The following is a 25902-nucleotide window of genomic DNA, read 5'->3' as shown; positions in this document are numbered from 1 at the left end:
TAGTTTAAATACTCTATGGTTCTTTCGGTAAAGTCACGTAGGTAGAAATAAAATAAAACAAATAACGACGTTTCGATCGCAACACAAGCAAAGCTTCATCAGGTGGAACAACTACAGCAAGAAAATGCTTTCGATCGCAACACAAGCGTGCGTGTGCACGTGTAAGAGTGCGTGTGCACGTGTAAAAGTGCGTTCGCGCGCGCACTTCCACGTGCGCACGGACTCTTCCGCCCGCGAGGGAGCATCGATACCGCGCCACGTGGTCAAACACTCGCACGGGCAGCAGTGAGGCCCAACGAGCGGGTGCGCAGGCGGTGCAACTGCGCAGGGGGGTTAAACGTCACGGGCAGCGGTTCAGACCCGTCGGGTGGGGTGAGTGGGTGAGTGGCCGTGTGTGCCATTGATTGTGTGGGTGAGCGTGTTAATGGGTGAGTGTAGTGAGTAGGTGAGTGTGTGTGAGTAGGTGAGTGGGCGAGTGTTTGTGTGTGCCCGTGGTTGTGTGGGTGAGGGTGTGAGTGTTCTGAGTGGGGCGAGTAGGGCGAGTGGTTGTGTGGGTGAGTGTGTGAGTGGGTCAGTGTGTGAGTGTGTGAGTGGGTCAGTGTGTGAGTGTGTGAGTGGGGCGAGTGGTTGTGTGGGTGAGTGGTCATGTGGGTAAGTGTGTGAGTGTGTGAGTGGGGTGAGTGGGCGAGTGGTTGTGTAAGTGAGTGGGGGAGTGTGTGAGTGGGGTGAGTGGTTGTGTGGGTGAATATGTAAGTGGGTGAGTGGGTGAGTGTGTGAGTGGGTGAGTGTGTGAGTGGGTTGAGTGGGGCGAGTGGTTGTGTGGGTGAGTGTGTGAGTGCCGGGCCACCTCCTGCTCCACCACTTCCTCGTTCATCACCACCACCTTCCTCCTCTAGCTCCACCACCTCCTCCACCTTCATCCACCACCGCTGTGAAAGCACACCGCACGTGGCCTCCCTCGGTGATGATGACGACGATGATGACGACGACAGGCGCCAATGTGTGTTATGATTGATACGCACAATAGCCCCAACCCCCTGCCCCCACCCCCCTCACCCCCACCCCTCACCCCCCCTCACCCCGCCACACGATGGGCTGACTCTGAGCGGGTTAAATCTGCGTTTTGTTGATTTGCGAGCGACGTGAAATCGTTTGCGGTCGCCAGGATCAATGCAACGTCAGCCGAGCCGTAGCCTCACCACGAACCAATCTCATCGGTCCGTTCCGCACCCCCTCCCCCAAACACATGAAGGCAAAAGTCCCCCGGGTAGCCTCAAAATAATGTTGGGGCAAGTGCTGTTTAGCTAGCCATCATACAACACACACACGCACAAGGCAAAGATCACCCGTATAGCCTTCACAGTCTGTTGGAGCAAGTGCTGTTTAGCTCGCCACCATACAACACACACAAGACAAAGATCACCCGTATAGCCTTCACAGACTTTGGGGCAAGTGCTGTTTAGCTCGCCACCATACAACACACACACAAGGCAAAGATCACCCGTATAGCCTTCACAGACTGTTGGGGAAAGTGCTGTTTAGCTCGCCACCATACAACACACACACAAGGCAAAGATCACCCGTATAGCCTTCACAGACTGTTGGGGCAAGTGCTGTTCGCGAGTCGACAGCACCTATGAAGGTCTGCGAAGTGGCACACGAGGGGGTGTGTGGGTGGTGTGGGTTCGTGACCGGCCAGCAAAACCACGCACGGCCGCCTTTGTCTCCCCCCCTACCGCCCGCCCTCAGTGGCGATGTTCTACACACCGCACCGAGTACTCGTTCGACGAGGCTGAGTCGACCTAGGGGAGGCAAACACAGGACCGGTTCGAGAGTTGCCGTTGCCCACCGATGTCGGTGATGGCCGCGAGTGGGAATCGAACTCGGGACGTCGGGTCCATAGCGCCAATGCGCTAACCGGTGCACCACCGCCCCTATGAAGACCGCGCTCACACACACATACACACAATGTTGTTGTTGTTGTTGACGAACGAGTTGAGTTTTTGTTTGTTATTGTTACCGGATTATAAGACGCACCCCCGCCTCTCCCTCCCCCCCAAGGTAAAAGATTGCTGTGTGTACGGAAATGCTCTTCCGAAACGCCTGGACAACACATCCCAACATTAAACTAAACTAACACTGAACTAATTTTCACTTTACCAGGTAAGGCCCCACTGAGCTATATAGCTCTTGTTCAGAATCAACCTGGCTATCATAATGATAGACTCACACAGAGACCCATAGAGACTCACACAGAGACCCATGGAGACTCACACAGAGATCCACAGAGCGTACTGCGGTCACGTGGGTAAGAGGGGTCCATGTGTGCGTGTGGTTGATGGAACGTATTAACGTGTGTAGGCACAGATAAATACGTATAAATAAATATATGAACATATATACACATATATTCAATGTATAAATGTTAATACATTTATAGATGAAGGAGGCTACTGAATGCATTTTGTTCCGGACAACAATGACAGTGCGTTTTGAACCGTATTTGTTTATTTGTTATTGTGGTGGTTGTTGTTGGTATTTGTCCGGAGGCCAACGTTTCACACCCCCCCCACACCCCCTTCATGATCTACAAAGGCAGTGGATAATGCGGTTTGTTATTCACAATCCCTCTAAACCATGCTTTGACACACAGATCAAAAACGCACACACACAGACACACACACGGACAGATCGACGTACGGACAAACGTATTGACAGACGGACGGACAGACGACAGAAAGACAGACGGACGGACGGATGGATAAACAGACGCACGGACAGACAGATAGACAGACGGACGGACAGACAGAAAGACAGACGGACAGATGTATAGACAGATGGACGGACAGATAGATAAACAGGCAGACGGACAGATAGACAGACGGACAGACAGACGAATAGGCAAACGGATGGACAGACAGACGGGCGAACGGACTGACGGACAGACAGACAGACAGGCGGACGGACGGGCGGACAGAGCCAATGCATCATCACCGTCAGTTCATCTGCAAAAGGAAAGCATCACAACAACAACGACGACGGCGAAGTGGAGAACAAACAGAAGTGGTGGGGGCTGGGGGGGGTTTCTGTCAAATAAAATGTAAATTCGTCACACTGGGAGAGGTGGGGAGGGGGGGCGTTAGTGTGGGGGGGGAGAAGGGGCGACGTTGGTGGGGGGGACGTTGGTGGGGGGGGGGGCACATTGGTGGGGGGAGGGGGAACGTTGGTGGGGGGAGGAGGGGACGTTGTTGGGGAGAGAGGGGACATTGGTGGGGGGAGGGGGGACGTTGGTGGGGGGAGGGGGGACGTTGGTGGGGGGAGGGGGGACGGTGTGGGGGGAGAGGGGGCGACGTTGGTGGGGGGGGGGGACATTGGTGGTGGGTGGGGGGGGCATTTAACGTGTACGGCACGAACCACAGATTCGTAAACTCTTCCCCCATCCCTCCCTCCCGTCTCTCGCTCCTCGTGCTCTGCGGGATCCAGGTAGGCCTCGGCAAGGTAAGGTAATTTACCCTTTTCACCGGGTAAAAAGGGTAAAGGTTAAAGGGTAAAGGTGTCGACATGCCAAGGGGTAAGGTAAAGGGTAGGGTAAAGGTAGCTCGGAAGAATTACCCGGTAGGGTAAAGGTAGCGCGAAGTATTACCCGGTAAATACGGTACCTTGTTTACCGCTAAAAACTCCGTGGCGCAGTCAATGGCTTACATTTAATAAGTAATATTTTTAAAAAAACTTTTTTTAAACACGCTTTTATGAAATGTACGATTAATGGCAGAACTCCACGACTCCAGGAAGTGGCCCCGAAGCTTGCCTTAACGTGGACAATTAGACCCAAGCCGAAACATCACATATAAAAAAGAATGATAGATTATAGTATTGTCATCAGTATGACTTAAGTATACCAAGTTTGCAGTCGATACCACATTGGGAAGTGGGTTAAAATTGAGTTACAAGATTTGAGGATGCAACAACAACGACAACAACAACGACAACAAGCGTGTAAAATTGGAATCATCGAGAGTATTTTATATTAATTAAGCGCTCTACCTAGCATTTACCGTTATACACCTTTTTCAGTTTGTAGCACCCCAGTAATTACCCTGTAATCGGGTAATGTGTATGGGGTAAGGGTAAAAGGTAGGGTAAAGGTAGGCTCGTTGTTTTTACCTTTTACCTTACCTGCTAAAGGGTAAAAGGTAGGGTAGAGTGATTGTATTGTGGTAAGGTAAAAGGTAGGGTAAAGGTAGGCTCGTTGTTTTTACCTTACCTGCTAAAGGGTAAAAGGTAGGGTAGTATGATTGTATTGTGGTAAGGTAAAAGGTAGGGTCAAGGTAGGCTCGTTGTTTTTACCTTTTACCTTACCTTGCCGAGGCCTAGGTCCAAGTGAAGCAGGATGAGAGGCAGGCCCAGCAGTCAATGGCGGAGCCAGGATTTTCAGGTAGGGGGGGCAACCCCTCCAGCAATGAAAAATTATAGAGGAGTTGTTAGTAAGTAAGCTTTTTGTTCGACGCGTGTGCGGCGATGGCGCGCAGCCATCGATCGAGGGTCGAATTCGAACCGCGTTGTGCGATCGGCATCGCGCTCGCTGAAGGTGTTGATGCCTTCAGGGAAGTCGTGTACTGTGTACGCAACTGCGCACAATTCTGTGAGTCACTTATAACCGCTTTGCCGTTACTTATTGCCAATTACGGACTCAGATTATTGTCCTATCATCTCATATAGTCCCTGGCACGTACTAATATGCTACACAGTGGCAGTGGGGGTCGCAAAATGCCGATGTATTACTAATAAACCCCAATAATCTGATCGAAATTAGGGATTTCGATTGGATCATTGGGCATGCCACCCCCCCCCCCCACTGGCTCCGCCAGTGGCCCAGCTGTGATGATATTTTGATCGTGGTGGCGGTGGTGTTATTTTTTTCATCATTCTTCTTTCATTCTCCCAGTTTAAACGATTCCGAGTGGCTCTAAATGCCACCATTATCCCCAAACCCAAAATCCATACTTTAAATGGGCGCATTAACTTAATGGAGACGTTTAAATGAGTCCCAACCCTTCCCACCCTCTCCAGATGTAATTATCAAGGCCCCCTCACGGCCCACCTTCGTATTCCCGTGCCAGCCTTCATAGGTGCTATTCGCTAACAGCACTTGCCCCAACAATCCCAAGGATGTTAATGGGGGGGGGGGGGGGGGTCTTTGTATTCCAAGGAAAAGTGGCCTTGTGACCTCCGGGTGGAAGGCGCTGTAGAAGTGTAAATTAATAATAATAGGCGACGTTTCGAGCAATGTCCCTTCTTCCCACACCTTCAATTGGCACGGTCGGCTACGTACGGTACGAAAGAAGTTCAACACACAGTACATACATACACATATGTAGTGACACAGCGCCGACTGCTGTCCAGCAGCGGCAACTGCAGTGGGCAGGTAGCGCACACGCCGTCGAGCATATACACGGTGTGTGTGCCGGCAGGGCAGAGGAACTGGGGCAAGGGTTACGGAAGACCTTATTGGGAGGCCCCTGGAACCCTCTGGTGGGTTCGAGAAGGGAGGCGCGGCCAGGGCGGAGCCAGGCCGCGCCGAGTAGGATAAAAGCAACGGAGAGCGAGAGCTCCGGGCTGCCGGTTCTGGGAGTGGACTCGTATCGTCGTCGCCGTCATCGTCGCCGCCTTCATCGCCGCCGCCTTCGCCCGATAATTCCGCGGCTGGACAGTAGTTGGCCCTTTCGGTCGACGCCGTCGGTGCAACGCGGTCAGGGTTGTGTCTGGGCTGGGCTGCACGGCAACGTGGTCGAGAAAGGAGGCCGGAGTTGGTGTAACGGAAGTAAAGAGAGAGAGAAGGTGCCTCCTGCAACTACCTCGTCTCCGACTGAGTGTGCGCGACACACACACACCAAGGAGGACACTACAGCACCATGTGCTGGCCGAGACTGAATTTTGTCACTTTGAGGGTCGCGGTCGATTGTCGAACCGCCCAACCGAAGGTGGGCACACACATTGACAGGACGAATCAAGATTCTGATCCTGGGCTGGAGAGTTTGGGGGATTTGGGGACCGGAAAGCCCCAGGCAATGCAAGCGTCTATAAATGTGGAACTCGTTAAACGCAAAAAAAGCCCAGGCCTCTCATAATCCCATAATTGATGAGCCCATAGAAGGCAAATAATCAACTACACGGCGGAAAACATTCACGTGTGCACGGTTATTGTTAATTTCATGTGCTTATTAAACCCGTCTTCTGCAATGATGATGATGATGATTTTGCGATTTGACTATTGCTTTCAAGCACTCCGCTACCCCAACGCGTTTGTGAAGAATTTCAAAGAAGAGGTTTAAAAAAATAAAAGATGAATTTGCGTGGAGAATGTTGCCGTCGCTGCCGCTAAGCAAAAATAATTGGGGCGCGCTGATATTTTATCGTACGTGTAGTGACGCTGACACACGTTGCGACTTTTGAAGGGCCTTTTATCCAGATACACCACTAACGATGCCCAGGGCTCTGGTTCCTGAGGATTTAGCTCCGTCTCCCTCTCGAACATTCCCTCTCCCTGTGCTTGTCTCCTTTTATACCTCCCAAGCCCCCCCCCCCACCTCTAGAAGCTTCTATCATCCCCACTCCCTTCGGCCAATCCTGACCCTTCCCCACCAACGGTTCTCAACTGTCCTTCGACACTCCACCCCTTGCTTTTCCCGCCTTTATACCTTTCACATTTCTCCTCCAATCCCTTTTAATCTCGACCTCCCGACCAATCACTCTGGAGGCCTCTCTGCACCAATGGGAGGCCTTGGCCTACTTCCTGATTGTTTGTCTGACCGTACACTTGTGTTAGGTGAGTGGTCTGTTATCTCGGTCGTAATGTACCGCATGTTGAACTTCTTTCACGCCGTACGTAGCCAACCGTGCTAATTGGAGCTGCGGGGTAAGGACAGCAAACCACGCGATCACGGGGAGAGAGAGTGCGAAATAGACACACTGCACACCCCAAATATACAGCAGGCATCATCTTCATCGGGATCGAACCCACGACCTCCTGTATACCAGGCGATGTAGTTAACGTCTCGCCACCGTGGCGCCCTAAAACCACCACCCATAGCACACAGCGATCCCTCCCCAACAGCCGATAGAGGGGAGGGAGGGTGGTCTATTACCTTCCTGAATTATCACCGGCACCAGAGAACACGGTCGAATTTCTTTGGAATTGAATCACTCTGAAATCTCATCCTTTCTGTCCCTTAATGGGAGCGAACCACGTGGCGGTCAGAGGGCCAGACTCCATATCGTTATATCGCCAGTGGTAAGCGATTGGTAAGCTAAAACTAAACTATTTTATTTTACCGAGGTAAAAAGCCCCCGCTGAGAGCTATATGGCTCGTCTTTGTCAGCAGCGTCCTGGCCACAAATGACAGCTCAATGAAGTGGGGCTTAAATGTGGAGGGGGAAAACAACCGGAGGACCCGGAGATGAGATCCACACGACCACGGGGAGAAAGAGACACACACAAACTTCAAATCTTCAACAGGCGTCAGGGTCGGGACCAAACCCACGACATCTAACCAAAAAAAACTCTACTGTATTATGGATGATATTGGTCGCGAAAGCCTACGTGTTAAACAAACCCACGACCTCCTGCATACGAGGTGAGGGAGATAACATCTCGCCACCGCGGCACAATTATTACTGCCCAGTTTACCAATGACTACTACAATAGCAATAACAGCAAAACGAGCGCCGTTCGCCACAAAATGGCAGTAACGTCACCAGCGCACCTGTGCCAGGCTAGGTGCACTTTGAGGCCGTCACGTGAAGTTTCGAAGGCTTTTGTTGCTGGTAGGAGTTCACGGGACAGATCCAGGTGCAATGGGTTGACTGACTGAGATGACTGGCAGATGCACCACCTGTGCCCTCCACCTTGCCAACTTGATGCGTTTTAGCCACCCGGTGCTCCGCTTATTGTTGTGAGCGTCGCTCCTTTGCCCTCCACTGTTGTTGGAGGGCGACTGCCTCCCCATGCGTCCTTCACGAGCCTCCTCCTCCACAGAGGTCGATCCTCACACCGCTGGCATCAGTCATTGGCAAGTCTACTCAGCGCCACATCCGTCTGGACCGCATTAGTCCATCTCTTCTTTTAGCCGTGCAACTCACCCACCCACTCACTCACCCACCAACTCACTCGCCCATCCACTCAGGAAGTACACTCAGCTCCACTTACTCCTGTCCCGCGGCAGTCATTTTTTTTTTTACCCAGTCCGTGCTACTCACTTAGCCTGAGTCGTGAGCGAGAACCGAACTCGGGTCGATGGGTTCGTAGCGCAGCACGCTAACCGCTACGCCACTGCTCTCCACATCACAAAACAAAAATCCCTTGCCGTATAGCCTGAACAGACGGTTGGGGCAAGTGCTGTTAGCGAGCAACTATGAAAGATGGTAAAGGCACACGAGGGGGTGGGTGGCCAAAACCACGCCCGCTCGCCTTTGTCAGATAATCGTCACCGTTGTTGGCCGTGAGCGGGAAATTGAACCAGGGTCGCCGGGTTCGTAGCGCAGCGCGCTAACCGCTGCACGACCGCTCCCCACACATACACACAAGCACACACACAAAGCCCATCATGTGCAATGGGCAAAATTCCAGCTTCTGCGAATTTGAACAAAAAAAAAATCATAATCGGATTGACTGATCGTCCGACGAGCCGTGCGCATTGACTCTCCGTGGAAGGGCGGGCGGGCCACGTGCGGGCAAGTGGCGCCCCCTGGTGCGGATGTATGTGAAGTCACGTGAAGAGATCTCACAATGAGCTCTGTGACGACAGACGACTACTCGGACAAATCGAATGCGCCCCCCACCCACTCCCACCAACCATAATTATCGTCTTCGCTTTAGTCTTCTTGTCGTACGGCTGCCGATGTAGATGATGCAGAGCAACGACCACGATTTAACATTTAGGTGGGTCCAAGGGGCGGTCCATAAATGACGTCAGATGATTTTGGACGATTTTTGACCCCACTCCCCCCCTCGTCACACGGCGTCACAAAAAGTCAGACCCCCCCCCCCTCAAATATGACGTCACAAAGCTCTGATCCCCCCCCCCCCCCAAAAAACATGCTTCAAATCGCTTTAAACTCTTGTCATTGTAGTGCTTATTTAATGTGGCGCCGCACTCGATGCTGTAGGAGAAAACATTTAATAAAAAAGTCTATTTAATTAAGTAGAACGTGTTGTCTATATTTATTTAAAGTTGCGCATTTTGATGTGACGTCACATTTCTCAACCCCCCCCCCCTCGTCACACATCGTCACAAATGTCTGACCCCCCCCCCCAAGTGCGTGACGTCATTTATGGACGGCCCCCAAGCCCAGACAACCGCGTCAGGAGTAGGGGAGTGGTAGCGTATATTGACTTAAAGCTGTCGTGACTGCAGGAATTCATAAGGGGAGAGCTAAATTGTAGGTCAAAAAATGACGTCATGGCGAGCTGCCTTGTAACTCAACAATTACTCCATTGCGAGCTACATTGTATCTCGACAATAACGTAATTTAAAACTCCATTGTAGCTCAACAATGACGTCATTGCGAGCGACATTCCAGCTCAGCTATGACGTCATCGCGAGCGCCATCGTAGCTCGACAATGACGTAATCGCGAGCTCCATCGTATCTCGACACAATTTAAAGCTACATCGAAGCTCAAGAATGACGTCACGGATAATTCCCCCCCCATCCCCATGACGTCACGATCTGGCTCAGCCGTACGGAGTTGTTGGTGAGTTAACCCCCCTCCCCCCCGCGAGATGTTAACGATGTTGTCATTTCTCATTATTGTTCTCATTATTAAGATGATTATTGTTGGTATCTGCTGTTGTCGACGATTGCTGCTGCCGCTGCTTTTTAAAAATAAAAAAATAAAACGTGAGGCGAATCGGCAGGCGTTCGGGTTAGCGGGCAAGAGGCTTTCCTCTTACCGGTAGGCCCCGAATCATAGTTTCATAGTTTATATTTATTTCGGTATAGCCCTGTGAGCTCATTCGGCTCTTGAATCGTGTGCAACCGCAACAAACAAAAACATGAACAAGAACAACATCTTAAAGTGACTACGTGACTGTGCAAACAGAAAATCCAGGAAAAAAAACATCAAAATATTCCTGAAATAGCACCGTACACCAACGCTGTGTGCAAAAAATCCCAGTCATCAGCTTCCCCCCCCCCCTCCATGGTCTATCCACTGCTAGGCTTGGCCACACAAACCCACAACCCCCCCCCCCCCCCTTAAATCCAGTGCTGACACGAGTTCGTGGGGTGTTATTTGACCATACTTCACCACGCTGGTCAGCGTGGGTTGATGAAGGCGGGGACCGTAGCCACTGGGAGCGTAGATAGGACCAAGCAAATGGCATTTATGAAGCAAATAGCAGGACTTAATTGTGTATCTCCACATTCTATGCGGTGTTTTTTTAAGTTTTGCTGGCTGGCAGGACGTCATATCCGGACGGACTGTCAATTACAAAATACGCGCGCTGCTCGTGAAGTCTAAATTTAGATATGTTTTAGTCCAACAGCCTAATGGCTTTCCAGACCAATACAATACTATTCAGCAGCTTCTGTCGAAGGAAGTCAACTCTAGACCGGGTTTGACCTATTTATTAACTTAAAACAAGTCAACTTTTTTATTTTTTTACCAGGTAAGGCCCCCTGAGCTATGTAGCTCTTTTTCAGAAGCGATCTGGCCACAAATGATAGCTTCACAAAGTGGCTTATGTGAAGATTTATAGCAGCCAAATACTCTAAACCCATGTTTCTAAATGTGGAGGGTAAAACCGGAGGACCCGGAGAAAAATCGCGACCACGGGGGAGAGAGAGAGAGAGAGACGCAAATTCCAAATATACAGCAGGGTCGTCAGGGTAGGGATCATCACCGCGGCACCCCACATAGCAAAGTAGCCCTGGTCGGGAATCGTGAATCGAATCCAGGCCTTTCTTGCTGCGAGGGACGAGAGTTACCAACGTGCCTGCCTGCCAGCCGACCTTTGTGCCCGCCTGTAACGTGTCGCACGTGTCACTCTCACTCTCCTAGCATGCCCCGCGGTGGTGACGCGTGCACTACCTCGCATGGTATACAGGAGGTCGTGGGTTTGAATTTTCCCAGTATTTGTCCTCCACATTTAGAAACGGGCGTTCAGATGATTTTCCTGCTATACATTGCCACGCGATGATAAGCCGCTTTCCTCGCGCTATCACTTGTGGCCAGGTCGTTTCTGGAAAGAAAAAAAAGCTATATAGCTCAGTGGTGCCTTGCCTGGAACAAAAGTTGAAAATAAATAACAAACATTTACTCTCACAGGGGGATGGGGGGGCGGAAGATGGCGAGGGCCATGTGGCTGCTGCTGACCGCCTCGTGCGTCGTGCTGGCGTGCGCGTGCGGGGTGAGCGTGGCGGCCGATCCTCCTTATCCCGACGACTGGCTGGACCCCATGGACATGGTCAACTACAACCCCACCACGCGCACCATGCGCCGTGGAGATGGCAAGACGGCGGGCACCGCGCAGGTCAGGGTCCCCACTGGCCTGGTGCGGGGTTGGTGGGGGTGGGGAAGGGGGTGTCGTAAGGTTTTGACGACGAGGCGGTGCTGGGTATTCGAGGAGGTGTTGAGGATCGTCACGGTGCTTGAGGAAGGTGGGTGGAGGGTTGTAAGGGAGATGCTGAGGGAGGTGGTGAGGTGCTGAGGCGGGTTCTGAGGGAGGTGCTGAAGAGGTGGTGAGGGAGGTGCTGAGGAGGTGCTGAGGGAGGTGGTGTGGGAGGTGTTGTGAAGGAGGTGCTGAGGAGGTTCTGAGGGAGGTGCTGAGGAGGTGGTGAGGGAGGTGCTGAGGGAGGTGCTGAGGGAGGTGCTGAGGGAGGTGTTGTGAGGGAGGTGCTGAGGAGGTGCTGAGGAGGTTCTGAGGGAGGTCCTGAGGAGGTGGTGAGGGAGGTGGTGAGGTGGTGAGGGAGGTGCTGAGGGAGGTGCTGAGGTGCTGAGGCGGGTTCTGAGGGAGGTGCTGAAGAGGTGGCGAGGGAGGTGCTGAGGAGGTGCTGAGGAGGTGCTGAGGGAGGTGCTGAGGTGCTGAGGCGGGTTCTGAGGGAGGTGCTGAAGAGGTGGCGAGGGAGGTGCTGAGGAGGTGCTGAGGGAGGTGCTAGGGAGGTGCTGAGGGAGGTGGTGAGGGAGGTGCTAGGGAGGTGTTGTGAGGGAGGTGCTGAGGGAGGTGCTAGGGAGGTGGTGAGGAGGTGGTGAGGGAGGTGCTGAGCGAGGTGCTAGGGAGGTGTTGAGGAGGTGCTGAGGGAGGTGGTGAGGGAGGTGCTGGAGGCCTCTGTGCTCTTGCAGGCCAAGGACGAGGTGCTGCAGAAGCTCCAGGACGAGTTGCTCTCCGTGGTGGACGAGCTGTCCTCCTGCCTCGCCCAGACGAGCGCGGCGGACGAGGACAAGCGATGCCATAACGAAGTGAGTGCACGCCTCCTTTCCGACCCGCGGTTCATTCCCAAAGACGTCCGATGCTTTGGCTTGGTCAGAAACGTCACCGTCGCATCTGCGACCGCCTAAGGCAAGGTTGGGAGGGGTGGGGGTCGGCAATCGAAACAACAAGAGGAGCCGTATTTATTTCTTCGAATTCGGTAAAAAAATGGACACTTTGAGAGCCGCAACGCACGTGAATACGAGTCGGTGGTCCTTGATAGATAATGATTATAGATAATGTAAGCCGCACGCGGCTCTCAAGAGCCGCAGGTTTGCAGACCGCTGTCCATGGCACACCGGACTTCGATAGTGAACTGGACTTTTAAGGTCAGGGGTCGGAAACCAAATTCACAAGAAGAGCCTTGTTTTTTTTTTTACCAAGAGCCGCACTTCAGTCCTTAGAGCAGTGGTTCTTCTTAACCTGGGGTGCACGCACCTCCTGGGGGATGCGAGACGTGGCCAGATTCTTTTAGTAGGTAAATCATCGAAACACAAACTAAGCACGGGCACATAAGCAACTACTACTTTGTTTCATCAAACCCTACGTATTTTTTTAAAATTAGACTTTTTTCTACGATTGAGAACCAAAAGGGGTGCAAGGCTGCAGTATAGGTTAAGAACCACTGCCTTAAAGATTCACCGCATACACAGGCCTAGGGTCTCCCCCCCCCTCCCCTTTCTTGATGCGCAAACTCCCGCCCCCGACCCCCGACCCCCGACCCCCGACCCCCGCCCCCGTGATCCGCGGAGCAAACAAATCAGTCGAGACACCTATACCGGTTACGGCAGCAAGAGCAGATTTTTGTTTGCCAATGGCTGTCGCTCGAGGTCACACCTGGACGCAACGGTCGTTCGCCGACTTGCGCGTGACGAACGAGTGAGTGAACCCGTGATTAAGCGGCGCACGTCTTTCCCTCCCCCGCGTGCCCCGCCCGTGCCCCAGCTGCACGAGTGCCGTGGGCAGCGCGCGCCGGACCCGGACAGCCGCGCCCGCTCCACGCTCACTCGCTACCTGCGCCGCCTGCTCAAGGAGATCGCGCGCGTCGGTCAGGTGAGGCACGGCTTTCCGGCGGAGGGGGGGTGGGGGTGGAGAGAGTAGAGGGGGGGGGGGTGGAGCTGGGGGTGGAGGGGGGAGGATGGAGACAACTGAAAATAAACTCGTTTAAAAGAAGTTTTTTTTTTTTAAACAACGGTTTTATTAACAACTTCGTTTAACTCGCGGTCGAGAAGTACGTCAGTGGCGCCTGAGATACGCGGCGCTTGCTTTTTGTGCGAGCCGATTCCAGAGTTTAGGGACCGCGGCGTTTTTGACCTACACACAAATATATATATATAAATAGTAAGGTGTCCATACAACATGTGAATTGCTTTAAAGTAGCGAATTAATTGATGCCGATTTTGATACAGGCATGCAGTGTCACCGAATCCGAGTACGTGTGCAAAACGTGGAATTGATTGGACAACGGGAAGTAGACGAAATTTTGATTACAAGATTTGACACAGACAAACAGAGGAACCAAGTTAAGTGAAACCGTTGAAAAACGGTGAGACTGCTGTAAAGAGCGTGGGCACCGCCACCAGAGACGACGGAAGTCCTTGTGCTGCGCAACCGATCGCTCAGCCGTGGACGCACGGCCGTGGACGAAGCCGCTAAGGGGCTCTAATTGTGCCGCGACCCTGCGTAACTAAGTAACTAGACTCACGAACCTCCCCGCACCCTCCCTAACTCATTAATTATCCACCCCCCCACAGCACTCTCCCTAACGATTCCCTTCGTACCCTGCGTAATGAAATATCTAGCGAACCGCAACGTACCCTCCCTAACTAATAAATGACATCCCCCCACCCCCACCCGCACACTCCTTAACTAACGATCCCCTCCCTGCACCCTCCATGACTAACTAAACTAAAATTAACGAACCGCCTCCCCGCAACCCTCCACCTCGCACCCTCCGTAACTAACTAACTAACTCGCTAACTAACCAACCAACCAACCAAACTTAACAATCCCCCTCTATCTCCGCCCCCCCGCGCTTGCGGGCCGATTCTCGCGTCGGCGCTCCGGGCACAGCCCAGCGACTCGGAGCCGGAGCTGCACTACGACGGGCACTTCGAGGTGCGTCTGGAGGACATGCACGCGCTGGCCGCCTTCACCCTCGAGTCCAACGGCGGGGCCACCGCCACCGCCAGCGGGGAGTTCCCGGCGCACGCCGTCTCGGCGCTGCTGGAGAGGGCGCCCGTGCGTCTGCGCCAGCACGACCCCCAGCGCTGGCTCTGGAGCTTCGCCAACAGCTTCGGAGTGGAGGCGGCTACCGTCGCGTGGGTGAGGCGACCCGGGGGGCGGGGGGGGGAAGAGGGGGGGAGGTTGGTGGGGGGGGCGAGTTAGAGAGAGAACGAGAGTGAGGATGAAAGAGAGCGAGGGAGAGAGCGTTGGCAGGAGAGGCGATCGCGGTTGAGTGAGTCTAGAATGAGAGGGTGCAGCTTCCCAACTTTGGAACAACACTTGCGCCTTTGCTGAGAAGACAGTCGTGTTAGCTATATTTAAGTTTCGTCTTGAATAATCACCTCTTTAAATTGGCCTTCACACACCTCCCCCCCCCCCCTATCTAATGCTGGCCGTTTACCCAGCTGGTTGATGAGTACGTGAGTGGGTGAGTGAATGAGTGAGCGATTGAGTGAGTGAGTGGGTAAATTGGCCTTTAGCCCCCGCCTATTTCTCGCCATTTACCCAGCTGGTTCTGTTTATTTGCTGCTCTCAATACCCGGTGGCGCATTGGTGGGATCAACGAATTAAATGCGCCTTACAAATGTAAATCATTATTATTATGATTAAATAAATGTCACACGAAATAATTAACTGCTGTTGATCGCTCTACAGTCATGAGACTCGGGCGAGTCGTTCCTGGGTAAACACGCATAACGATAATAAAACTAAATGATTGAAACAATTTTTTGTTATTTTACCAGGTAAGGCCCACTGAGCTGTATAGCTCTTTTTCAGAAACAACCTGGCCACAAATGATAGCTCACCGAAGCGGCTTAACACGTGGACATTTATAGCAGTAGCCAGATACTCGAGACGCACATCGATTTTAAATGTGAAGGGGAAAACAAGAGGACCCAGAGAAAAATCCACACGACCACGAGGAGAGAGGCACGCAAACTCCAAATGTAGAGCAGGTGTCGGGGTCAAACCCACGACCTTCTGCATACCAGGCAAGGTAGTTAACGTCTCATAGCCACCGCGCAGCCCTAATTAAATTCCTCATGAACCTTGTCCAATTCACACATTGTGCCTTTTTACAAAAAACGCGCCTTGAACGCTCGCTCGCGTTCGCTCATTGCCAAAAATTGACGACGCTTGATCGTTGCACTTAAGTTGCCGTGTGCCGTCCCGTCGCGTGCCGTGCGAAGGTGTTGGTCGCGCTGCTGGCGGTCGTGATGATCGTCGCCACGGAGCTGTGGTCTTACGTGTCCTGGCTGACACAGATGTGGAGGTTCATGCTGGTCATCTTCTTCCTCAGCATCCCCTGGACCTGGCTTCACCTGTACAAGGTAGCCGTGCCGACGCCGCCCGGCTCGATTGCACGACGAGGCGGTGTCGTTTGCCCTCGGCGCGGCGGTTCACACTTGCGTTTCGGAATCTGTTAGTTTGTTAATGCTATCCAAATGATGATGTATGTATATACGTTGAACTTCTTTCGCATCGTACGTAGCCAACCATAGCTAATCGGTAGATGCAGGAGGAGGGGAAGGACAGTTCTAAAGAAATTATATTTAAAGAAAGATTAAAAAGTGTATAGCTCCAGTGCCTTCCTAACATCGAATGGAAGAGCATTCCAGACGGCCGCAGAAGCGCATCTGGAAGTGCCGCGCGATGCGCGGTGACCACCGTCTATGTTCGACGGCCGCCCAAAAGCCGCTGCTGCTGCTGCGAGCATGACAATGATAGTTACAATAATGCTTTGCTTTCGGTTAAAAAAAGTTTCACCACGGGAAGGAGAGTAGAGTCACTTGCGCAGAAGGGTAGCGGGTGGGGGTGGGAGGGGGGGGCAGGGATGGAAGTCCCCGTGAGTGACAAAGAGGAGGAGGGCAACGGAGGTGAATGAGGAGGAGGAAGATAATGAGGGAGGAGGCGGGAAGGGGGGGGATGAGAGAGGGGGAGAATGAGGCAGGAGGAGAATGACCAGGCCAAGAGAGGAGTGAAGAGAGAAGGGAGCGAGCAGAAGTGAGCTGTACGGAGGAGGAGCGGGCATCTGCTTTCACGGGGGGGGGGGCCCGCTCCTCCTCTGTGAGGGGAGGGAGTCAGGCTGGGGGTGGCCACGGCGGGTGGACGCGGTGGTCGGGTCCGCGACGTTCAAGCCCGGCCTTGACGCTCGCGTCTCATCGCGCCGCAGGTGGCGTTTGCCGAGCGGCAGGCGCGGCTCATCTTGAACCCCCCGCCGGCCCAGTGCACGGGCAGCGAGCCCAGGAGCTGGCTCGACAGCCTCGCAGGTGAGATCCCAGCATTGTTCGGGAAGGGCGGGGGGGCACGCACGTGGTGGGACCGGGTGTGGGGGGGCGGGGGAGGGAGGACCCTCTCACCATAACTCAAACCCTCATCCCTTACTCTCACCCTCACCCCCTATCACCCTCTCGCCCGGTACCCTCGGGTTTCCGCTCCCTTCCCTTCCCTCCACACCCCTATGCGCGCAGAGTGGAGCCGCCAGACCTTCACGCTGCAAGACGACCCCTGCTTCGCCTACCACCGTGACCTCATCGTGGACCCCTTCTTGGAGGTGCCGCCCACCAAGGTGAGCTCCCACCCTGCGACGACCGCAATCGGCATCGTCGGAATCGTCGGAATGTTTACCGCTCGTTTGTGTTGGGTGCCCCCGTGTGGTTTAACGTGGGCCCAGTTTGCGCTGAATTAATCGGGATCGAGAATGTTTATTTGTGGGTGGGGGCAGGGTGAGCACGTTGCAACATACAAAAAAAGAATGATACAAAACAAAGCACATCATGGGACCTCCTTTGCCAGTACCAAAATATGATAATAGCTTTTTCCCCTTTTTCCTGGCCACAAAACAGGTGTTAAGATGTTAAAACACCAAACTGAAACCTTTTGCATTCTGACCACAAGCATTGTGGTTAATGCAGACATAATTCCTTGTTAAAGGTTTCAGTTTGGTGTTTTAACATCTTAACACCTGTTTTGTTGCCAGAAAAAAGGGGAAAACCTATTACAAAAAAAAACACAATCGGAGTGCAAAGAATAGGAAAGCATTTTGCTAAAAAAAACAACTAAACTTTTTTTTATCTTAACCAGATAAAGCCCACTCAGCTCTTACCTTCTTTTTCAGAAGCGGCCTGACCATCACAAACGATAGCTCAACGAAATGGCTCATTATACCCACCCCTCCCTAATAAATCCGGCGCCAGCGCCGCCGACCATTCTCTCTTCTGTCTCTGCGCAGGCTCTGATGGTCACGCTGGTGACGTTTGTGCTGGAGCCAGCCAAGTACTTTGGACAGGCGCTGAGCGACTTCTTGCGAGCCACCTACCGCAACCTGCCCTTGCACCTGCAGCTGCTGGCCACCGTCATCATCATGACCTGCATCGCCGTACGGCTCGCAAAAAATATAGATTTATAAATAAATATTAATAATAAACACGCGGCGGCACCGTCGCCAAAAATTCAGAATCACTAATATTCGTTTACGCAGTAGTCCCTCGGTTAACGTTTTTAATGCGTTCCACGAAAACCACTGTTAGCCGTTTCCAATTGGCGTCGCCGATTGGCTAAGGGCGTGGCTCGGCCCCACTTAACGAGCTTCTCGGATTGGCCGAAATTGGCGCTATCGCGCGCACGCATATAACGTGAACGTGACCGTTACGTCAACATTTTAACAGTCAGTCGAAACGCTGGCCGCGCTCGTGCAGACGGAGGTTGGTTGACACGGAGAAACGGTGGGGGCGCACGTCAGAAGGGGCTGCACTAAAAGCCAACCAGGAAGGCTGAGGCCACTAGCCCCCTCTCTGCGGGCCTTTCTTCGAAGAACGCTTCGTTGATCTAAAACCTGTGCGCGTGCGTGTGTCGTCGTCTTTGTCAGGGCTTGTTCTGGTGCATGGCTCAGGGCAGGGGGCAACCCAGGGTGAGGCTGCCCATGCTGGAGGACGAAGAGCCGCAGGGGCCCAGAGGAGCGCCTAGGCTCGGGGGCCGGCCCCCGCCCAGGCTGAGGGCGGCACCCGGGGGCAGGGCCCGGCAGCGGGAGATCGGCGCGAGGGGCGACCCGGGGGCCCAGGCGGAGGCCGAGGAGGAGCCTCCGTTGGATGAGGAAGAGCGACCGGACGGAGGAGGAGGTGGAGGAGGAGGAGATCGCGTGCAGGACGTGGAGCCGCAGGTGACCGAGTCGCAGGTCGCGCTTAAGTCTTAAGGTTAACGAGCCGTTGATTGGCTGCGAGCTTGGTTCCGATAGATTTGGTGGTTCTGATTGGCTTGTGGTCTCACAGACGGTTGTAGCTTCTCATTGGCGGCGAACTGGGGACTAATTGATTTCCATTGGCCAGGTGAGAGGCCCCACTGAGCTATGTGGCATCACTACGCCAGTGACCTAGCCCGAAATGTACTCATGACTCAAATAGTCGGCCGCAGTTAAATCGCTCAGTCTAGTCGCAGACGCAAGGAGCCGCTCGAAAACTGCACCTGAATCTCTGCCCCCTCTGCCACCCCCCTTACCCCCTCCCCCTCTGCCACCACCCCCATGGTGTGACAGCCAGCGCTCCGGAGGAGAAATGTCAGCAAAAGAGAAGAACCGGGTGAAGGGAGGGAATCCGTGGGCGGAGAGTGGGAAGCAGTGGGCGGAGGGAAAGAAGCAGTGGGCGGAGGGAGGGAAGCACCGGATGGAAACAGGGAACCACCGATTAAATTGAGAGAGGCACCGGCAAAATTGCGGGATGGGCCAGGCAGAGAGAGGGAACGACGGATGGAACCGAGGGACCCGCCGGGTGGTGGGGCAGAAGCGCTGGGCGCTGACGACGGCGGCGGGGGGGAGGTGGGCGATGCCGCGCCGGACGCGTTCCGCTCCGTGAATTACTCGGCGCCTGTCCAGGAGACGGAGCCCGTCTCTCTTGGGCTCCCCGTGACCTTCGGGGAGCCCAAGAACGGCCCCCCGCGCCGGCGACCCCTGGGCCGACGGGACAACGGCGGCGACGACGGCGGCGACGGCGGCGACGGCGGCAGCGCGACCGCCCTCGCGCGACGGCAAAGTGGTTGGTCAAATGCCGTTGCCGCTGCGAGGATGAGCGGTGTTTGCGCGATGGTGAATTGCGCTCCTTGACGAGATCAGCAAGGGATTAGTGAGTCTCTCTTGGTCATCCAGGAGGTGGAGGTGGTGTGGGTGGGGGGGGTTCCTGCTCTGGGATATTCTTCCACCGGCGTAGGCACCGCTCCTCCATGGCAGCCAACCTCCATCTGCACGATCGCGGCCGGCGTTAAATTTGCACCTTTTCTTAGGGGGGGGGTGGGGCACTTGAAGCAGCGCCCCCGCCCAGCCTCTTTCTCACCCGGCTTTCGAGTGACACCCGGCTTGGCTGTCCACGGTAAATTTGTAACGTTCTGACCCCCCACCGTGCCCCCGCTTACTGGACATCTGTCATGGCTGATCGGATTCCTCCTCTATATATAAAAAGGGAAATTGGTGAATATGTGTGTTCGAAATGTTTAGCATACTTCCCAACATGCTACAAACTTTACATTTGGCATGTGGGTAGCTTCCAGACTGTACACAATGCAAAAAGTCTAAAAATAGACTTTTGTATTTTGGGGTGGGGGGGGGCGCAATAATGGATATAATATATTGCACGGAAAGTGAGCGGTGACGTCACATCTCTGATGTTACCCGCATGCGCCAGCGTCGCGCAGTGTGCCTGCTGATGTCACGCATTCCCCCCCCCCCAAACCCTCCACGTAGGCCGTGTATCCCGCACAAATGCGCGGCGTAGCCGTCTCGATTTTCTGAGTCAACGCGACTATTTTCAGCTCGCTCTTAAATATCAAGCAGAAAATGCATCTGTTTGTGTGAAGCAGCAAAAACTCTCGAACGCTGAGCTCTGACGTGATGGAATTTGCACAGCTTCTGCTGTCTGGAATTTCTAAGGGAACGCGACAATGTTCAGCTCGCCACGTCGAGTTGCCTAAATCGACCTTAACGAATAAGTGGGTCAAGGTTGCATTTCCTTCAGTGAAAAACATCCGATTTAGTAAAATTTATTTGTTTCGCCTTTTTTCTTTCTTGCAAGCATCAACTTTTTTTCAGGGTTTTTCAGTGAAATATCAGGGAATATTGAATTAATCCAAGATAAGGATCCAAGTCCCGGGCGAAGCCAGGTCGTCAAGCCAGTCCAATATAAACAAACATTTGCGATTATGAATTTCTGCCAGTGCAATAGTGTGCTCGCTACGAATTGCCAATTACTTCACGAGCGTAATTGTTTTTTTTATTTTTGTTGTTTTGTGCTCAAGGTTAGTTGCCCTTCCCCTCGCACCTCCGATTAGCACGGTTGGCTGTGTACGGTGCGAAAGAAGTTCAACATACACACGTACATTCTGCCCATAGACTAACACTGCCCACAGACTCAACACTGCCCACACACTCAACACTGCCCACAGACTCAACACTACCCATTGACTCAACACTGCCCATAGACTCAGCACTGCCCATAGACTCAACACTGCACCATAGACTCAACATTGCCCATAGACTCAACACTGCACCATAGACTCAACACTGCCCGTAGACTCAACACTGCACCATAGACTCAACACTGCCCATAGACTCAACACTGCACCATAGACTCAACACTGCCCATAGACTCAGCACTACCCATAGACTCAACACTGCCCGTAGACTCAACACTGCCCATAGACTCAACACTGCATCATAGACTCAACACTACCCATAGACTCAACACTACCCATAGACTCAACACTGCACCATAGACTCAACACTGCCCATAGACTCAACACCTCACCATAGACTCAACACTACCCATAGACTCAACACTGCACCATAGACTCAACATTGCCCATAGACTCAACACTGCACCATAGACTCAACACTGCCCCGTAGACTCAACACTGCCCGTAGACTCAACACTGCACCATAGACTCAACACTGCCCGTAGACTCAACACTACCCACAGACTCAACACTGCCCGTAGACTCGACGATGCACCTCCGATTAACGCTCTCGGCCATGTACGGTGCGAAAGAAGCTCAACGTTCCCCAAATCACGTCGCTCTCAGAGCAGAATTTGAGCGCCGAGCGCGCGGAGTTTGGTTACAGCGCCCTCCGTCCCCTGGAGCTCCTTGCGGTTTCCGTTTCATAAACTGTCCGTCTGGAGCAGGGGTCGGCAACCTACGGCTCGCGAGCCAGATGTGGCTCTTTTTGATGACTGCATCTGGCTCGCGAATAAATCTCAGCTGACATTTCTTAACATGATAAGTCTTATAAGTCGTATCATGTTAAGCAATGTCAGCTGAGATTTATTCGCGAGCCAGATGCAGTCATCAAAAAGAGCCACATCTGGCTCGCGAGCCACAGGTTGCCGACCCCTGGCTCTGGAGCAACAGAAGAGAAATCATCTCAACTGGCAACTTTTGTCAGCTCCGATTACTGCCCAACAAATATCTATTAAACGCGACAATTTTTACACGCTTTTTATTAACTCACTCTGTCTGTCGCTGTTGTATCCTCAAATCTTGTAACTCAATTTTAACCCACTTCCCAATGTGGTATCGACCACAAACTTGGTATACTTATGTCAGACTGATGACAATACTATATTCTATCATTAAAAAAATTTACTTATATATAATTTTTTATATGTTAAGTTTCGGCTTGGGTCTAATTGTCCACGCTCAACTAACGTTGGCTGTAAATCACCACGGCTCCCTTACGTTATGGCAAGCTTAGGGGCCACTTTCTGGAGTCGTGGAGTTCTGCCGTTACTAGTACGGTACATTTCATTAAAGCGTGGTTTAATATTTTTTTTTAATATTACTTATTTAATATTTCTAACGATGATAATATGCCATTTTGTCAATCCACCGCTGCCGCCGCGCGTACACCTCAGCCCCCACAACGTGCTGGCCGTTGTTTGACCAAACTTCACCACACTGGCGGGTGAGCGTTAGTGTAGCGGGGCAGTGTTGCGGGTGAGCGCTACGCTGCGCTACGAAGCCGGCGACCCGAGTTCGATGCCCGCTCATGGCCACCAACACCGGTGACGGATATCTGAGCTCGTCCTGGGCCTCCCCTAGGTCGATTCAGCCTCAAATGAGTACCTGGGCGGTGTTGGCCACCCCCACGTACCCTCGTGTTGCCGTGCCGACCTTCATAGGTGCCACCACTCTTTTAACAGCACTTGCCCCAACAATCTGTTGAGGCTATGCGGGGGGGGGGTCTTTGTCTTTGTGTGTCTGTGTGACTTCATGGCGTGGCGCTGCTCCGTCTCGTTGCAGGGCGCCGGTGTTGACGTGGCGGTGGTAGAGGAGGTCGCCTCCGGCTTTGTGATCGTGGGCGCGCGGCATCTCCCGCCCACGTCGCCCGCACGGCCGCACGGAGGAGACGCGGCGAGCGAAGGCGGGGGAATGAACGAATCAAGCAGCGGCAGCCGCGGCTAAAGAGTGAGCAGAGAAACACGGAGGAAGAGGGGGAGAGAAAGAGAGGGGGGTGAGTGTGTTATATTTTGAGTGTGACACGGGAGAGAGAGGGAAAATGGAACGAGAGCGAATGAGGCCTGGGGAGAGTGAATGAGAATGAATGATGGTGCGGAAACAAAAGTGGGATATAGAGCGAGTGGCCACTAGAAAACGAAAAGGAAGAGACGAATGAAAGAGCGAGTGTTTTATTGAGCGCCGGTGAGTGATAGCAAGAGGGGGGCGGCCACGGTGGAGAGATGTTTACTACCTCGCCCATATCTGATCTGCTGGGTCAGCTCAGATTTTATTTTTTCCCGTCAGAAAAATGCCAACATTTGTTTAGTTTCGGTCACGTGACCATGACCAGGCAGCACCACCGGCCGTCACCAGGGGCGACACACTGGGTACCGTACTGACAAACCAAGCGAAATTGTAGGACCCCAAGCGGCTCGGGGGGGGCCCGCAAGTTCATGGAAACACATCCATCTCGGAGAGAGACGCAACCTTATGACTGCCCTCCGCCTGCGGCTTCGTGAATAAGCGAACGAGAAGCGTGAATGCGTGTAACTCGCAAGGTATCCCGTGAAACGAACCCACAAAGACGCGTGCGACGAGACACGTGGGCGGGCGGGCGGGCGGGCGGGCGAGCGTAACGTACAGCTTTGAAAGCCTGCCAACGCGATCCGCACGCGTAACTTTCGGAGCGCCCCTTATTTTGTACTTCGAGCCGGGAGCGGTCGTGAAACCCGTCAGCCGATAACGAGCAGCGCCCGGGGGGGGGGGGGACTCCCGTGTCAGCCACGTGGCTGACGCGAGAGGTGGACTTTGGGCTCGTGACGGCACCCCCCGGCGGGCTTTGGGAGGAACGGCGTTGAGTCCACCCGCCGTTTTTTTACGCGACCGTGGCTCTGCAATATTTTTTCTAAAAAGAGTAAAATGAAGAGCTGTAATCTTTGTAAATTTGTCTGATTGTATATGTATTGTGTGTTAAATAAAGAGAAATGAGCTGCAATGACGGCGTGCGAGCGTCGTGCGGTGTAAAGTTGCGATCGTTTAGAAAGCACAGCGAAAGCACGGATGCAAACAAGAATTTAAAAACGAAACCGCTTGAAGCTTTTATTTTACCAAGTGAAGCCCACTGAACTATCAACTCTTTTTGAGAGGCCACACATGATGATAACTCGTAACGAATTGGCAAGTTTTGTTTACGTGACACAAACCCCTTACCAATTGGCTGTGTCGGGTGATCTTGGCGGGGTTTAACGACTCATATTTACGCGTTCTAAGTCAAAATATGGTGGGGGGTGGTGTCGTTAGTGGAGCGATCTTAACTCGCTGCCGAGCCGCGGTGAGTACTCGCGTGAATGTGCCGTTAAACCCGCTACCACCACCCGACACAGCCTATTAGTAAGGGGGTTTGTGTCGCGTTAACAAAACTTGCCAATTCGTTGCTAGTACAGCACGTCGGTTGTGTGTTTGAGAGTACTCGGATTTGAGATGTTGTGGCTTTACACTCCAACACACAAGCGATTAGTCCTGTACCGGTAACGAATTGGCCACGTTTCGTTGACGTGACACGAACTCCCTTACTAACCGGCGGTGTCAGGAGGTGGTGGCGGGTTTAATGACACATTCACGCGATCTGACCCAACGGCAGCCTCGCGGGTAATATTGGTAGCGAAAGCCTCCTACTACGACTACTCGTGTTAAAGTGCCACGCTTGTAATAGGTTCCTCTTAATAGTTCGGTAAGATCGGGATTGTAAATATGGGGAGTGGGTGGTGTCGTTAGTTGAGTGATCTCAACTTGCTGCCGAGAGGCGGTGAATACGGATCGAGTCATTCCACCCCACCAGCCAATCGGTAGCCAGGAATTCATAAACAAGAAGCTATTTTAAACACGTAATATTAGTCTTTCGCGACCGATATCCATAATAGAGGGGGGGTTTTTATGTTAGATTACGTAAATATATATGAGTGCTTCCATTAGAAGTTTTTTTGGGGTTACAGATTGTAAATATAGATCGATATATATGCATTTTTATCATATATGTTTTTATATATGTGCGTGTCTAGTCTTGTGCCGGGAAAGGTCCTTTATTCAACATCGCCTTGCCCATGCACGTTGAGGAGAGGCTTGCGGAGCCCAAATGTGGTTTCAGATCAGGGCGGTGCCGCACGGAAGCCATATTCACTGTCCAATCTGCTACAGCAGAGGTGTAGGGAATTCCAATAAGACCCATACCTCTGCTTTATTGACCTGGTAAAGGCCTATGATACCATCAACAGGCCACAGTTGTGGGCAATTCTTTGTGCTTTCGGAGTCCCTGACTCTCTGCTCACAATCATTAAAGGGCCTTCATGATGGTGGGCAGGGCCGGGTAGAGCTACATGGCCAGGAGTCGGAGCCATTGCCTATTTACCTTGGGGTGCGGCAGAGATGTCCACTGGCTCCCACATTATTTAACATCATCTTTGACCACGTGGTTCGAGAAGCTTTCCATGGCTATACCTAGTGGCGATGTTCACACACCGCACCAGGTATTTATTTGAGGCTGAGTCGACATAGGGGAGGCCCAGGACCGGTTCAGATAATCGTCACTGATGTTGGCCGTGACCAGGAATCGAACTCGGCTCGCCAAGGTTCATTGCGCAGCACGCTAACCGCGACACGACCGCACAGGGACACACAACAACAACAAAAAAACGCAACCAACACAACACCAACAAACAACGCCAGCGCGCCGTG

At 52.9% G+C, this 25902-nt stretch overlaps 1 protein-coding gene across 4 annotated transcripts; it reads left to right on the top strand.

Moving 5' to 3' along the window:
- The first annotated feature begins 9556 nt into the window (after nucleotides 1–9556).
- CLCC1 (chloride channel CLIC like 1) lies at nucleotides 9557–24166 on the top strand. Of its 4 annotated transcripts, none has more exons than XM_076062914.1 (12): nucleotides 9557–9752; nucleotides 11328–11532; nucleotides 12342–12458; nucleotides 13414–13521; nucleotides 14542–14793; nucleotides 15885–16025; nucleotides 16868–16964; nucleotides 17166–17263; nucleotides 17927–18073; nucleotides 18563–18853; nucleotides 19226–19808; nucleotides 22975–23113. In XM_076062914.1, the coding sequence occupies exons 1-11, from the start codon at nucleotides 9715–9717 to the stop codon at nucleotides 19787–19789; spliced, it is 2058 nt and encodes a 685-aa protein (XP_075919029.1). In that variant the 5' UTR covers nucleotides 9557–9714; the 3' UTR covers nucleotides 19790–19808; nucleotides 22975–23113. The 4 variants fall into 4 exon arrangements, with proteins under 4 accessions (XP_075919029.1, XP_075919018.1, XP_032812069.1 ...); XM_076062903.1 differs by having other exon boundaries at nucleotides 9558–9752; nucleotides 19226–19771; nucleotides 22975–24166; XM_032956178.2 differs by having other exon boundaries at nucleotides 9563–9752; nucleotides 19226–19721; nucleotides 22975–23112.
- Nucleotides 24167–25902: the final 1736 nt, after the last annotated feature.

The sequence above is a fragment of the Petromyzon marinus genome, chromosome 1 (genome assembly GCF_048934315.1).
Source record: "Petromyzon marinus isolate PM22_M1 ecotype Great Lakes invasive population chromosome 1, UKy_Petmar_22M1.pri1.0, whole genome shotgun sequence".
Classification (NCBI taxonomy): Eukaryota; Metazoa; Chordata; class Hyperoartia; order Petromyzontiformes; family Petromyzontidae; genus Petromyzon; species Petromyzon marinus.
This window is presented reverse-complemented; position numbering and strand designations above follow the sequence as displayed.

What these genes read in the sequence shown, in the direction of transcription:
- CLCC1 (XM_076062903.1), top strand. Translation starts at nt 9,715, where the DNA reads ATGACGTCACGATCTGGCTCAGCCGTACGGAGTTGTTG. An exon ending in AGACGGCGGGCACCGCGCAG is followed by an intron (nt 11,533 to 12,341) that starts GTCAGGGTCCCC and finishes GTGCTCTTGCAG; the next exon opens with GCCAAGGACGAGGTGCTGCA. An exon ending in CCTGGCTTCACCTGTACAAG is followed by an intron (nt 16,026 to 16,867) that starts GTAGCCGTGCCG and finishes ATCGCGCCGCAG; the next exon opens with GTGGCGTTTGCCGAGCGGCA.